Source organism: Perognathus longimembris, chromosome 7, assembly GCF_023159225.1.
Source record: "Perognathus longimembris pacificus isolate PPM17 chromosome 7, ASM2315922v1, whole genome shotgun sequence".
NCBI lineage: Eukaryota > Metazoa > Chordata > Mammalia > Rodentia > Heteromyidae > Perognathus > Perognathus longimembris.
This window is the reverse complement of record NC_063167.1, coordinates 33,532,658-33,549,247: the sequence shown is the minus strand read 5'-3', so window position 1 is coordinate 33,549,247 and position 16,590 is coordinate 33,532,658. Positions and strand designations below refer to the sequence as shown.

Genomic DNA, 16,590 nt, shown 5'->3' with positions numbered 1-16,590 from the left:
AGACCTAACTGTACAGTAAATGTATTATAGATGTGTAAGTGAACGAGTTAAGTAAGGAAATGATTTGTGGGAAGAGATTGGAAGCTATAAGATCTACTAAAAAACAAATACCATAGTCTGAGGAAGATATGGCAGGGTCTGAACCAAAGCATCCTGCTTGAAAAATATGTAGGTTCTATCCTAGGTTACCAGGCAGATATGTATAGATTGTCTTTGAATTGGCTTACTTTCACAAATTAATCAGATTCCTCTAAAGTAGAATTTGTGACAGTAAGCCATCATTTGAAATCCTTCCACTAGAGAAATTGTCAAACTAGTCTTAAATCCAGCTTTTCATCTTAGTGCCCCATATCACTTCTATACAGATGAAAAAGAATCTTTTTAAACATCTCAACCCAAACTTCTAGAGATTCTAGCAAAGCAAGAGATTACAGTTGAAACTTGGAAGTTACTTGCTACTTTTGAATTTGGCCTTCCTTTTTCATGATGGACTATGATGTACTATGATGGACTTTTTTGAAATTTCTCTATCTAAAACTATTGGTAACTAGAGTTAAACCAGGAAATATGACATTTATATGCAGTCTTTGATATAATAGGTAGGAAGCTGAGGATATTGAGTGTTAGGTTTGCCATAATCCTTTTTTCAGTTTTTGAACATTGGCAATTCATTAACAACTTTAGACAAATTAGTATAGCAGAATAAGTTTAAAATTTGAATGAATATATAGCTCAGCGGTAGCTCACCTGCCTGACTTGTACAGGGCTCTGGGCTTGATCACCATTTATAAAAATAAAATGCAGAGGTCTCTGGACCCAAATGTTCATTCAGTGTCAATTTTAATTTACCCAGGACCAGACACTACTTAGGACAAAGGATACAGAGACAAATAAGGCAAAGTTGTCTACTTGCTTAAGGTATAAGAGAGAAATAGAGATGTAAATAGATGAGGACAATTCTGCAGTATAGTATAAGGCTGAAGGTAAGTAGCCTTGCCTTAGGGTCCTGCTTTTCTCTATGGAGGGTAACCAAATGAATTAAGCCTATAGCTGTTTTTTCTGTTCAGTTCACTCAGTAAATGAAAACATTATTTCTTTTTTTTCCCTGCCAGTCCTGGGGCTTGAACTCAGGGCCTGAGCACTACCCCTGGCTTCTTTTTGCTCACAGCTAGCACTCTACCACTTGAGCCACAGTGTCACTTCGGGCCTTTTTGTATATATGTGGTGCTGAGGAATTGAACCCAGGGCTTCATGTATACAAGGCAAGCACTCTTGCCACTAGGCCATATTCCCAGCCCCCGAAAACATTATTTCTTACACAGTAAGAATGTAAGTTCAATAGAAGTAAAGCAGAAATAGCTGTACTTTAGGGACACAGAGGCCTATATTACAAGCTGTGTGTGTGATGCTGGGCAAATCACTTATTCTTTAGTCTTGATTTCCTTATCTCTAAATAGGGATAAAAGTCTTTCTTGACCAACCTGAGTATAGTGAATACACATGTGAAGTATTTTATGGACTTTAAGACATAAGAGTTTAAGGAATGAAAATGCTTAGATAAAAACATAAATAAAAAAATATTCATTAATACTTGGTACATTTTCCTTTGCAAATGATACCTGTAATAGAGTTGATGAGATAAACAAGGAAATGTGATCTTTTTACAGAATGGAAACCATGATGATCAAATAGACCTAAAGCCAGGGAATTCATTGTAACCACAGAGATGAAGGCTTCTAAGTCATTCTTGACTCCAGTAACAAAATGATAACTCCTTCCAGTCTGGAAATGCTTACATTTCCAAGTACAGTTCCACTCTCTTTTTCTATTTGATCCTTGTAACCTGAGCTACCCTAAACTAGAGCACACCTTGGGCTTTCTCTGAGTTCTTATTAAAGTGTTTCCTTCCTCCCTCCGCCCAACTTGTCCTTAGAGTGTGACACCCTAAAGCCAAACTAAGCAGTTACTAAATGAGCAGAGTAGATTCACCAAATAAAGCAATAGAAGAAACAGGGAGGGAGGGCCAGCTTGAAACTTGGTATCAGAAAAATCTAATTGCAGTCATGGTATTCAGTATACACTATGTGGAAAATGAACTGTAACCTGTGGGTAGGAATGAGAAGGGGGAAGCTGGAGGAAAATAAAGGAAGGCATGTCATTGCCCAAAAAAAGAAATATACGAAATAGTAAACCCCTGCTGTACACCTTAATAATAAAATTATATTTAAAAAGAGAAAAATCAGTAAGAAAAAGAATCATTTCTCCCATTCTTTTAGATAAATGTAAATACTTTTTACAGTAGGAACTAATTTAATATTTTTATTTTTTCTAGTACATTGCTTATTATAGGTGTTGGACAAACTTACTATCTGAACCTAAGTGAAAATACCAAGTGAATGAGAACCTATACCTACATTTCCAGGTGGAAAATTACTTTCCCACTTATCCTTGATAACTAAAAACCTGTTCGTTCATTCTTTTGCATTCATGTTTAATCTATTTTTTTAAATCTATAGTGTGAAATCCTCTTCAAGGCCTTCTACTATTAACCCAAGTGTGTTTGTCAGGTTGTTGTTGTATTTTTTTAATCACTGTGACAAAGGAGGAGGGATTTATTTTGGCTCACTGTTTCAGAGGTTTTAGTTCATCATAACAAGGAGGGCATAGTGGAGCAGAAAGCTTATCTCATGGCATCCAGGAAGCAAAGTGCCTGTGCTTTTTCCTCTTCCCCCTTTTATTCCTTTTGGGCTCCCAGCCTATGGAATAGTGCCATCCACATTCAGACTGAGTCTTCTCACTTAATTAATCCTTTCTGGAAACTTTCGCACAGACATAACCAAAGGTGTGCTTTCCTACTCCCCTAGATGCTTCTCAATCCAGTGTCGAAAATAAAGATTCACTATTATGCAAGCTCAAGACTTCTGAGTTCAGTCTCCAGTATCACTAAAATAATAATCTCATTCTATCAGCCTTTCACACTTACGTCAGAGCTAACTTATAGCATGTAATTATTTTGTAATGAATGAATGATTTTTTTCTATTTAATCTTTCTTTTCCTTCAACTCTCAGTAGATTTTTTTTTTTCAATACCAAAGTTTGAACTCAGAATCTCCTGCTCTCTAGGCATTTGCTAGTTAATTGGAGATGACATTTTGCAGATATTTCTGCCCAGGCTGGTTTCAAACTGCTATCCTTCCAGGTCTTGGCCTTCTAAGGAGCTAGGATTAGCTGGGTATTATCCACTGGTACCTGGCTCCTTAGCTTTTTATAACTTTCAGTCTCACTAGGGTTTTGTTCCTTATTGAAAGTGAAAAATTTTTGAAGGCTAAAACCAAACTTTGTGATTTAAAGGACCCAGCAACCTTTTCCTATGAAAATCCAGGTTGTAAATATTTTTTGCATTGGGGGTGTGTTTTTATCATAACTACCCAAATCTGTATTATAGCTCCAAAGTAGCCATAGATGGTACAAAAATGAATGGGAATGACCATATTCCAATAGAACTTTTTTTTTTTAACAGAAACAGCCCATATGGCAACTTAAGCCTATAGTTGCTGACCATAGTTGAGAGTAGACTTTCTCTTCCTGTTTTACCTGTCTAGTTTCAAAAAGGAATCCTGACTGGAGAAGTGGTCAAATTATTATCTATTATACACACACACACACACACACACACACACACACACACACACACACACCCCACCCCCCCACCCCCCGCTTTAGAACATCTAGCCAGATGTACCATATAACCTGTCTAGTTTCAAAAAGGAATCTTGCCTGGAGAAGTGGTCAAATTATTATCTATTATACACACACACACACACACACACACACACACACACACACACACACACACACACACACACACACACACACACACCACCCCCCCGCTTTAGAACATCTAGCCAGATGTACCATATAACCTGTCTAGTTTCAAAAAGGAATCTTGACTGGAGAAGTGGTCAAATTATTATCTATTATACAAACTCACCTACACACACACACACACACACACACACACACACACACACACACCCTTTAGAACATCTAGCCAGATGTATCATATAACAAAAAGCTTATCAGATTGGAGAGGAAATACATTGGACTATTTCATTATTTTTCTCAGAATATGTGCTCTCCATATGTTCTATGTGAGGAATTCACATGTTTGTATGAAATCCTATTATGGTCTCTCTGTTCAGAAGTGAAAGTCTTGTCTCCCAGACTCCTGCCTTGATCCTAACCTCTCTTTTGTACCAGTGGGAAAACTTTCTCCTTTTATGACTTTCCTGAAGGCAGATACAGCATCTCAACAATTTTTCAGCACAACTAAATGTGTCGCTTTTTTTCATGATGCTGAGGATTCTGAGGTATATCATTTTACTTTTTATCATTTAAACAAAGATTAAAATTTCTGTTGATCTCAATACTTTAGATAATTTCTTCAGAATGTTTATAGTTCACTCTCCTGTGTTCAAGCTTCTAATTTTTGCAGTACTATTAATCTAGTTTCTAAAACTATATTGAGGTATAATTAATATATAATAAATTGCCTATATAAAGTATACAATTTAATGAATTTAAACATATACTAGATAAAATCTTACCAAATCAAAGTCTTGAACTATCTCTCCCCAAAACTTCTTCACATAGTTCTATAATACTCCTCTTTTTTCCCTGTCTACCAACCCAAGTCCCATGCATTCATTGATCTCTATCACTATGTATTATTTACATTTTCTATTAAGTTTGTAAAAGATTCTGTCACTGTCTTTATACTTGGTAGTGTAGCTTCTTACATTGAATCATAATTACTTTGTGATTTATGCACATTGTTGCATGTGACAGTAGTTTATTCCTTTTTATTGCTGCTGAGCAGTGTGCCACTATATAGTTATACCATGATTAATAGATTCCAATTACCACCTATCATCCTTTTAATTTAATAACACTTAAGAAAACAAGCATGGTGGTTTCAGTTCTCAATAAAGTATCTCTATTCTGTCTAACTGTTTTCAGTTTGGGAGAGAATGAACTGTCTAACTTTTCATTTCAATGCTGTGTAATCAGGTCTGAGAAAATCTTGTTTGTGTGGGCTACCCTCAGTAGGTGACCCTAAGTCACTCAGTTCTGACCTTGCCTGTCCATTTGGGTGTCTAACGCCACAACTCTTCAGACCTAGTTGTGATTGGCTTAAATTTTATGTAAATGAGAACTGGGTTTTTTGTTTTGTTTTGTTTTGTGTGGTGCTGATCCTGGGTCTTGAACTCAGCTTGGGCACTGTCTTTGAGCTATTTTGCTTCAGGCTAGTTTTCTACCACGTAAGCCACAGCTCTACTTCCAAGAGAAATTGTTATATCAATTGTAAGTATCAGAATTAAAGATCTAATACCTGTCTTCTCTGAACAAGAAATCATTGTCAAACTAAATAACAATCAGAAAGAAACTCCTCAAAGATTAAGTTTATTGTCAAATAAAATAATAATTGTGATAGGAATATGCACACCGTAACACATCAAATGCATATTCAAAGTGGTTGAGGCGGTGGAGTTTTAAAAAGCTAAACTGAGGATTTAATTTTCTTTGTTGTTGGCTTGGTGTTCTTTTTGTTGTTTTGTTTGGTGGGTGGGTGGGTGGTTCTTGAAGGTTTAATGGTATTAGGATTTAAATTCCAGGCCTCACTCTTGCTTAGGCAGATGTTCCACTGCCGAGCCATGCCTCCAGCCCTCTTTTTGCTGGTTATTTTTGAGATAGGGTTTCAAATTTCCCTCTTGGGTCACCTATTTTAGGCCTCCATTACAGCTAGGAAAACAGGCTTCAGCTCCCATGTCCAACTCTCAATTGAGAAGGGTGGTCTTTCAAACTTTTTTGCCCAGCTGGCTGTAAACCTTCCCAGTCTTAGCCTTTCAAGTAGCTGGGATTAAGACATGAGTCACCAGGGCTGGGGATATAGCCTAGTGGCAAGAGTGCCTGCCTCGGATACACGAGGCCCTAGGTTCGATTCCCCAGCACCACATATACAGAAAACGGCCAGAAGCGGCGCTGTGGCTCAAGTGGCAGAGTGCTAGCCTTGAGCGGGAAGAAGCCAGGGACAGTGCTCAGGCCCTGAGTCCAAGGCCCAGGACTGGCCAAAAAAAAAAAAAAAAAAAGACATGAGTCACCAGCACCCAACTGTTGTTGGTTTTGTTTTTGTTTTGAGACAGGATCTCCCTACTTTAATGATGTAGTCCTCTGCCTCAGCCTTCCAAGTGCTAGAATTACAGGAATGTGCCACCATGCCTGCTTTGCAGACGTGGGTGTGTTTAGGTGTGTAATATTGCACTAGCCCCTATTTGTTATCTATTCTTTGGTTAGAGTTTATACAAGGAGCTCCATTTTTATTCTAACACCTTTCATAATGGGTATTTGAACTATTGGAATAAAGGTAATAAAAACATTTGTATGCGCATTTTGTATACCATCTATTCTATTTTGTTCTGAGTAACTGCTTAGGATTGAAATGACTAGGTTAAGTGGTAGATATATGTTTTACATTTTAAGAAATTGCCCAAATGGTTTCCCAACTGGTTATACTATTTTACACTAAGATCATCAGTGTTTGAGTGTTCCAATGCTTCTACATCCTTGTCAGTACTTGGTATGAAGTCTTAGACCTTCAGATAGGTATATACCTATATACCTATCTTATTGTGGTTTTCATTGGCATTTCATTTATGACTAGCGGCATTGAACCTCTATCTGTGCTTACTTGCTATATGCATATTAATGGTGATTTTTCTTCCTGTTTTAAAATTTAAGTATGTTATAGGTTTCACATTTAGGTATATGGTCCACTTGTTGACTTTTTTATATTGTACAACATATGTATTAAAGTTCTAGAGATGTGTGAATATCTAGTAGTTCTAGCACTATTTGTTGAACTGACATCCTTTTTCACTAAATTGTCTTTGCACCTTCATCAACAATCAGTTGCTTATATGTCCATAGGCATATGTACTCCTGTATTCCATTGTTTCATTGTTTATCTTTACACATTCATACTTTATAACAAATCTTGAAATCAAGTAATGTAAGTCCTCTGTTCTTTTCATAGTTGTTTTGGCTATCATAGATCCTGCGCAGCGAAGGCAAACTGAGACAAATAGACTAACGCATGTAGCACACAGCAGTATGAGAGCAGTGACAACTATGCTAATAAAAGGCTCCAATTAAGGCTATCACTTATTTCTGAGCAATCCAGTTTCATCTCCCTTTGATGTGCCAGGAGTGTTTTAAAACTAAGTAGCTTGTGCCATAATCCAGGTATCACCTAAAGCATATTCCTGTTTATTATCCAGCTGTTTCACTTCCAGTGTGCATTTTTAGTTACTTTTGTGTATCCTCTCAGATTTAGCAAGGGAAACTTCTTCAAGGGCAGTATTTGTAGGACACAGAAGTTCCAAGAGGCGCATGTACAAGTTATGAGAACAAATTTATAGCTTGTTAACCCCAACCCCTGAAGTTTTCTAAAATATCTAATAATATGTAGAATATATGGGGAGAAATGTCTAGGTAATTTTCCCTAGTAATTCTAAAAAGTGGAGAGAACTGCAAACAGGACAACTGGTGAGGCAAGTATAAAATCTACAAGAAACACAAGAATAAGTAATAGCCATAGCCCTTCACGAGCAATTGCCAACAGTGTCAAGAAGTTATGACCAGGGGCTGGGAATATGGCCTAGTGGCAAGAGCGCTTGCCTTCTACACATGAAGCCCTCGGTTCGATTCCCCAGCACCACATATATGGAAAACGGCCAGAAGGGGCGCTGTGGCTCAGGTGGCAGAGTGCTAGCCTTGAGTGGGAAGAAGCCAGGGACAGTGCTCAGGCCCTGAGTCCAAGGCCCAGGACTGGCCAAAAAAAAAAGAAGTTATGACCAGGATCAACTAGGGAAGTTTAATTCTGAGCCACATGCCTGAGTCAGTGCTTCTGTCCATATGATCTTAGGAAGAGCTCTTAGCCAGGAAAAGCTATAAAGAGCCCTGAATTCAAATGTAAGTCTGGTGGGCTTGCGCAAATCAGTTACCCTCAATATTTCTTTTTCTTAATCTCTGAAGTAGCTCCTTTGGACATTCTGGTCCTTTTATATTTCTGAAAGTATGTTAAAGACAGGTAGGTACAATTTTGAGTGATACAGCTGATGGAATAGAAAGTCTAGGTGGGAGAGCAGTATTTAAGGAATAAAGGGAAAATAATATAAAACCTGAAAGTTTAACAATACATAGACTTTTTTTTGTCCTTTGTGTTTGGTACTGGGGATTGAACCCAAGGCATTACATTTGCAAGGCAAGCACTTTGCCACTGAGCTACATCCCAGCCCTCCATATAGTCTTCATAACTCCATATAGTCTTCATAACATATTGATAAAGGTGACCCAAACAAGATTGTCTCTGTTACAAAGTGGCCTTTCTCTGTATCTCCACTGATAATATGCCTAATATAAAATTGCTTCCTGATGATTTGTGAGAGGGAGGGACTAAAGGGTGAGGAAAGAAGGGCAGACTGGAAATCCTCTCCTAACAAGTATCACTTTCTGGGTCAGTGATGCTGTTTTAATGGTCTGCAACAGTCTGTTTTAAAATCATGTTTACTTAGAATGCTTATTATATTTTTACTTACATGACTCTCAGCTATAAAAGCTTATTCTTTTGTTGTATGTACATAGTGTTATAACAAGTTATTCCTGCCCAGCCAGTCAGTTATATTGACCCAGATGGGGTGGCTTTATTTCTCCTTAAGTTTTACTGCAAACAGTACTTTTTTTAACTACCAAAGATGATTCATTTGTTCAGTATGTACTTAGAACTGAAGATATAGCTCAGAGCATATAGGACATGTGCTTAGTGATACAGGAAGGCTTGGGTTCAATGCCCAGCATTAAAAAAACACAAAAGGTATAGATAGATATAGGTATTTACAGCATATGCTTTAAATATATTCCTAAAGGTATCAATATGTGAAATGCAGTGATATATAACATAGACAAGTTCCCTTCTTTGTGGAGCTTACAATATTATGTGGGGAATTCCAAAAGACATATTTTAATATTTAATTGTATCCTTCATATGATAATTGATTGCTGTGATGATAAATGCTTTAAAGGGAGGAGAGCTAGCCAGGCAGCTCAGTAGCAGAGCACTTGCCTAATATACATGAGGCCCAGACCTCTATTCCCAATAAACTGTTCCCAATTAAGCTATTCCCAAAACACTTGCTTTAAAGAGAAGGCACTGAATGTTCTGAGAAACCTAGACTCATTTTAGAGTGCTGAGGTCAGGAAAGTAAGATCAAGTTATAATTTTAACCATCTTCATTACTTCCTTATTTCAGATATTGGAAGGTAAGATCACTCTCATGATCTGTTGATAATATCCTAGAAATATATAAATTTGGAAAGATATTTTTACACATAGAGAGGCATAGGAGCTTTAGAGGTTTTGTATTTTAATTAAATGAATATCTGGAAAGGAGATATTAATTACCTAAGGACATGTAAGTTGCTACTTGCAGGGCTATCACTTGAGCCCAGGTCTGCTAATCTTTCCATTACCTCTCCACCATTACTTGAAAAGTAAAGAAATTATATATCTAATAATGGATTAGGTGAGTGAAAATAAAAGCCGAAACATAAAATATGCCTTATCAGGCCAGTTGTATCTAGTCATAGTAAAATTTCAATATATAGACTAAAGTGAGGGGTCAAGAACACAGCTCCATGGTATGCCTAGTATGCTAAATGCCCTGAATTTTATCCTCAGTACAAAACAAAAGGGACAGATAATGAGTTAGGATTAGTGGAAATATATGTAAAGGAAAATCTTTCTGTGTCTTTAGAACATAACACTAACTGCTAAATATACCTATAGCATGAAGTTTTTAAAATCCATTTTTATTTATATATAATATTTGACATGTAAATTATTCTGGTTGTTTTGCAGCCTGAATGGTCTCTCAACTAGATTAAACATAGCTTCTGATATTTTGTTCCCAAGTATAATTGCCCTAGTATGCCCTTTCAGGCCAGAAAAATCTAGAAAAATCCTAAATTATTATTTGGAAAATTGCAAATCCACAAAATATTCATTTCAGAGGTGTTAGAATAGTTGACTTGTGAAATTAGGAACCATATTAGGCCTCAGAAAAGTCCAGTCTTGATTGGATTGCTGAGCACATACTCAGCCTATGGTAAGCATAAAATGAATTGAGGAGATAAAAGAAATGTTAATCTTTATGAAATTACCAGTCTTATATGTAAAAAATAATTAAATATTGGTGACTATACTCAAGTGATTAATAAGGAACTTACAGTCTAATGTGGACAGGTGTGGATATTGTTTAAGTTCATGGCTCTACTCCTGAACTTTGCAAATGAGACTTCTGATAATGAATTAACTTAATTTCATGTGGAATCATGATTTAAGTGGAAACTAAAAACATTTTACAAGATTTTCAACATAGATAATTCCTGGTATCTAACACACTTTATAAGCATGAATGCAGTAGGAAGACAATTATTTGATAAGCAAAGGGATTGAGGGGTATTGTTTGTTTTGTTTTGTTTTGATTTGTTTTGTTTTTTTTGCCAGTCCTGGGCCTTGGACTCAGGGCCTGACCACTGTCCCTGGCTTCTTTTTGCTCACTCTGCCACTTGAGCCACAGCGCCACTTCTGGCCATTTTCTATATATGTGGTGCTGGGGAATTGAACCCAGGGCTTCAGGTATACGAGGCAAGCGCCCTTGCCACTAGGCCATATTCCCAGCCCGAGGGGGTATTGTTTTAATAACCAAAATATTAGTGATGTGAAGTCAAATGAGATTAACAAAATCATATGTGCTTAGCCTCTTTTGTATACCCTCCAGTTCATAGTCTTAGCACTGAGCATCTCCAAGTTAATCCTAGAAAGAAATCAGAAGGTTGAAAGAAACTAGTCATTATGCAAATGAACCAAGTGTAAGATGCTTTTGCTAGACAGTTTGTATATTATTGCATTGAATTTTCACAGTAACCCGTAAGACAGTATTTTATTTTACAACTGAGAAACTGAGAAATAGATCATTTTTATATTACAATTAAGGAAACAGATCTCCAGAGGTCAAATCAATACATAAGGTGACAGTGTCTATTAGGATTTGGATATTCTTGTTTTCACTGTGAACCATGTTACTCATTTCATTTGTTTGCTGTTTGCTTGTTGGTTTTGGTTTCTTTGTGTGCTGGTCTTGGGGCTTGAACTCAGGGCCTGGGAATTCATATTCTCTCTCTCTCTCTCTCTCTCTCTCTTTTCCTCCCTTCCTCTCTCTCTCTCTCTCCCTCCCTCCCTCTCTCCCTCCTCCTCCCCTACTGTACCACTTGAGCCACAGCTCCACTTCTGGCTTTTTGGGTAATTGGATTAACCGATTTTCCTGCCCCGGCTGGATTCAAACTTCAATCCTCAGATCTAGTAGCGAGGATTATAGACATGTTTTGTTTGGTTGGTTTGGTTTTTAATGACAAAAACTCATTTGATCTTACATTAAAATCTTTAATCCATTTGGGAGTTGATTTTTATATAGGGTGAGGACTTATTTCAGTCTTCTGAATGTATAAAGTTTTTCCATCATCATTTGTTAAAAAGGTTGTCTTTTCTCCAGTGTATGTTTGGGATTCTTTGTCAAAACTCAGGTGGTTGCAACTGTGTGGGTTTATTTCTCTTGCATACTGTTCCACTGACCCTTTGCTTTTGTTCCATTGGTATAATGTCTTTGTTACTACTGGCCCTATAGTATAATTTGTACTCCAGTATTATACCTCTAACATTGTTCTTTTTGCTCAGGATTACTTTTGCTATTCAGATCTTTATACCTCTAAGTGTATATTAGGATTGAGTTTTACATTTCTGTGAAGAATGACATTGGGACTTTTATAGGTATTGCATTGGATCTGTAGATTGCTATTAATAGTAAATATTTTCATGAAAATAATCCTACCAATCCACGAACTCATGATCTTTCGTGTGTGTGTGTGTGTGTGTGTGTGTGTGTGTGTGTGTGTGTTTTCAGTTTCTTCCCTCAAGTTTTTTAGTTTCCATTGTAGAAGTCCTTCACCTCTTAGTTAAGCTCTTAGTTAAGTTTAGATGTAGGAATCTTGTTTGGTGAAGGGGTTATTGTGAGTAGAACTGTTTTCCTGATTTTTCCTCAGCCTATTCATTGTTGGTATCTAGAAAAGATCTGAATCCCTGGAATTGCTACAGGAAAATAGTCAACTAGCAAAGGATTAACATGTTTAAATATACAAAGAGCTAAAAAAAATTAAGCACCAAAATAATAACAAAATTAATAAATGGGTAAATAAGTTAACTAGATCTTAGAAGAAGTACAAATGTCTAGCTAATACGTAATGTTTAACATCCTTAGTCATAAGTAAGTACAGATCAACAATAATGTATATGTGTGTGTGTTTTTGTTTGTGTGTGTGTGTGTGTGTGTTTGAGTGCATGTTCAGGTACCCATATATACCATACTGTATGACTCAGCCATACAAAAAAGAAATTGTTATTTTCAGAAAAATAGATATCATCATGCTGAGTGATATAGGCCAAGCTCAAAAAGCCAAATATGTTTTCATTCATTTATGCAAGGTAGAACAAAAATGACAGATGATGGTGATGAAGGATGATGATGATGATGATGATGATGATGATGATGATGATGATGATACATAAATATAAAAGAGACTGTCTGGGGAAGGACTCACCTGGAGAGGAGCACAGAGAGGAAAGAAAGGATAGTGAGGGATGAAAATAATCAAAATTGCATTGCATACTCATACACAGTGTGTTCAAAATATCCTCTATTCATCTGTGGAATTATCACAGTGAAACCTCTTGGTACAATTATTGTATGCTATTTAAAAGTTTTTTTTTTAACTCATTTGATCCTTTTCTGTCTTTTAAGGATGAACGTGAAGCCAGAGAAAATGTGAAGAGAGAACAAGATGAGGCCTATCGCCTTTCACTTGAAGCTGACAGAGCAAAGGTAAGGTGGTCAAGGTACTTTAGGAATGTAGAACTGAATCCTGAAGTCTAGGATCTGAATAGCAGTCCTCTTTTCACTTTGAGCCCTAAAACTACTGAGTTCAGCGAGCAGAAGTTTTGGTGGAAAATAATTTTCAGGTTTTTTTTTGAAAATCAGGAATTGAGTGTTTATAGATGTAGTAAAAGTGAACTAGATGGGGGGAAAAGTAGTAATAGAAGTTAGCAACCAGAAAGACAGGAAAAGGTGAAGCTTTATGAATAGAGCTTTCAGATTGTGGGATCAAGAGAGAGCTGAAAGGGTTGGAAAAAAGGACAAAAGAAAGGTCCCAAAGAATCTTGACTGCCACCTTACTCAGAGGTGTCAACGGGTTTTGCAGAAGGATCCAGCACTCAGAGAGGTATGGTTTTCATTCTTTTTATAGAGAGAAACATTGCTGTAACCACAGTGTACCTCTGGATTATGTTGAATAAGCCCTTTGGATATAACTTGCTCTTTTTCCCTCTTTTTTTAAAAGGTAAACATATATTAAATGTTTGCTTCCCTTCTATTTTATTGACAGAGGGAAGCTCATGAGAGAGAGATGGCAGAACAGTTTCGTTTGGAGCAGATTCGCAAAGAACAAGAAGAGGAACGTGAGGTGGGACACAATCGAGTTATTTTCAGAACCTGGGTTGTATTTCCACTGTATTTTGTATTGAGGCTGTTATTATTTGTTACAAGTTATTTCTATGTTTCTCTGGCTCATTTTAACCTAACCTTTTGTTTGTTTGTTTGTTTGCCAGTCTTGGGGCTTGAACTCAGGGCCTGAGCACTGTCCCTGGATTCTTTTTGCTCAGGGTTAGTACTCTGCCACTTGAGCCACAGCACCACTTCTGGCCTTTTCTATGTGGTGCTGAGGAATTGAACCCAGGGATTCAGGTATATGAGGCAAGCTCTCTTGCCACTAGGCCATATTCCCAGCCTTAACCTAACCTTTCTTTAATAGGAATAATCCATAATCTGTTATATAGAATTCTTAGAAAACTTGATCATGTACTAGATTCATGATTTTCTGATATCACCAGTCCCATTCCCTCTTATTGTTTAGCAAACACTTCTCATCTTTCCTGGATATTATCACATTCCAAGAATGTAGTGACTTTGTTTCCCTAACTTAACTCACCAAAAGATACTGTAAGTTACTTCTTGGGCCTCTAAATATGACTAAATGATCATTTTCCTCTGGTTTATGGCCATATCAATAGAGAATTTATATGCACTCACATTGTAAGATTATGGTTTGTTTAAATACACTTAGTATTTAAAAATCTTAGCAGGTGGGCTGGGGATATAGCCTAGTGGCAAGAGTGCCTGCCTCGGATACACGAGGCCCTAGGTTCGATTCCCCAGCACCACATATACAGAAAACGGCCAGAAGCGGCGCTGTGGCTCAAGTGGCAGAGTGCTAGCCTTGAGCGGGAAGAAGCCAGGGACAGTGCTCAGGCCCTGAGTCCAAGACCCAGGACTGGCCAAAAAAAAAAGAAGCCAGGGACAGTGCTCAGGCCCTGAGTCCAAGGCCCAGGACTGGAAAAAAAAAAAAATCTTAGCAGGTAATGACATAAACTATCCTCCACTTTCCAAGGAGCTCATAATAGGAAGGGAGAGAAGGAAGGAACTAAGGAAGGAACGAAGGAATTGATTGCAGTTAGAATTATAATACTGTATGATTTACTTGTAAAAAGAAGAAGCCACTTACCAAGTGTTGAAAAGCTCGAAAAATCTTAACTGAGTGTATGGGAAATTCTACTAGTCATCATCTTGGTCAAAAATGCCACCTCTTTCACATTTTTCACATATTTTTGAGCAATAATTGTACTGAGCACTGGAAAAGAAACAGTGATCATAAGATGTTTTCTGCCTGTAAGAACAGATTACATCTTGGAGAGAAGATACATGTCTGCAAAGAGAAACATTCTAAGTGACAAGATAAATAAAAGCAAAATACTTAGGGAATTTAGAGACCGTGGAATAATCTTTCACAGTTTTTTTTTATTGTTTTGTTTTGTTTTGTTTTTGCCAGTCCTGGGGCTTGAACTCAGGTCTTGAGCACTGTCCCTGGCTTCATTTTTTTTTTTTTTTTTTTTTTTTTTTTTTTTTGGCCAGTCCTGGGCCTTGGACTCAGGGCCTGAGCACTGTCCCTAGCTTCTTTTTGCTCAAGGCTAGCACTCTGCCACGAGCCACAGCGCCCCTTCTGGCCATTTTCTGTATATGTGGTGCTGGGGAATCGAACCTAGGGCTTCATGTATGGGAGGCAAGCTCTCTTGCCACTAGGCCATATCCCCAGCCCCCTGGCTTCATTTTTGCTCAAGGCTAACACTCTACCACTTGAGCCACAGCACCACTTCTGGCTTTTTCTGTTTATGTGGTGCTAAGGAATCGTACTCAGGGCTTCATGCATGCAAGGCAAGCACTCTACCCCTAATCTATATTCCTACCCCCTTTCACAGTTTTGATAATCAGACAATAATGGGAGAAGTAGTATTTGAGTCAGGTCTTGAAAGATATGTGATATTACACTGTTTAAAAATGAGTTTGTTCAGTTTCTAACATTGAGTACCTATCACAATATTTAAGACACTAACCTGGCAAACCCTCATTTTCTGTTCTCTGAAGATAGAAAATACTTTGCTGAGCATGTTCTGTTTTGCTTATACTTACTCATTAACCATGAAAACAAGATAAGAATTTCTTTTTACAAGTAATAAAATTGAAGTCTATTTTTAAAATTTATTTCTTATTTTTTTGCCAGTCCTGGTGACTGAACTCCAGGCCTGAGCACTGTCCCTGGCTTCTTTTTGCTCAAGGCTAGCACTCTGCCACTTGAGCCATAGCACCACTTCCGGCTTTTTCCATATATGTCAAAAACAAATTCTTAAATATGGAGCATTTCTAGTCCCAAGTATTTCAGATAGAAAATAACATGCACATTTGTGTGTGGGTGTGTATACATACGTGTGTGCGCGTATGTGTGTGTGTGTGTGTGTGTACACACAACTGTTAAGTAAAAGATGGAGCACAGGAAAAGGGAGGAAGAGCAGGGCAGGTGTTTTAGCCTGTCATCACTTGCATTTGTCCTTTCATGTACTTCCATAAAAGGAAGTTTCAAAAATACTATGTACCTTATTCTCCCTAATCCAAGATTTACAAAGACCGTTATATTTTTTCATCATTAAGAAACTTGGTTAGTTTTATTCTAGTCTTTTCCAAAGTTTTGGGGTTTTTTTTGTTGTTGTTGTTGTTTTGTTGGGGTTTTTTTTGCCAGTCCTGGAGCTTGGGACTCAGGGCCGGAGAACTGTCCCTGGCTTCTTTTTGATCAAGGCGAGCACTACCACTTGAGCCATAGTGCCATTTCTGACTTTTTCTATATATGTGGTGCTGAGGAATCAAACCCAGGGCTTCATGTATATGAGGCAAGCACTTCACCACTAGGCCATATTCCCAGTCTTCCAAAGTTTTTAACCTTGTTCATTTGATTGTTTTGCATGGCATACCAGATAAC

At 37.5% G+C, this 16,590-nt stretch overlaps 1 protein-coding gene across 1 annotated transcript in view; it reads left to right on the top strand.

The window, feature by feature from the left end:
• The window catches only part of Faf1 (Fas associated factor 1), a 296,655-nt gene that overhangs the window by 249,269 nt on the left and 30,796 nt on the right, over positions 1-16,590 (top strand). Inside the window, exons 16-17 of the mRNA XM_048351276.1 lie at positions 12,972-13,052; positions 13,612-13,689. Of these exons, the coding sequence (XP_048207233.1) occupies positions 12,972-13,052; positions 13,612-13,689 (159 nt within the window). The remainder of the gene's footprint in view (positions 1-12,971; positions 13,053-13,611; positions 13,690-16,590) is intronic.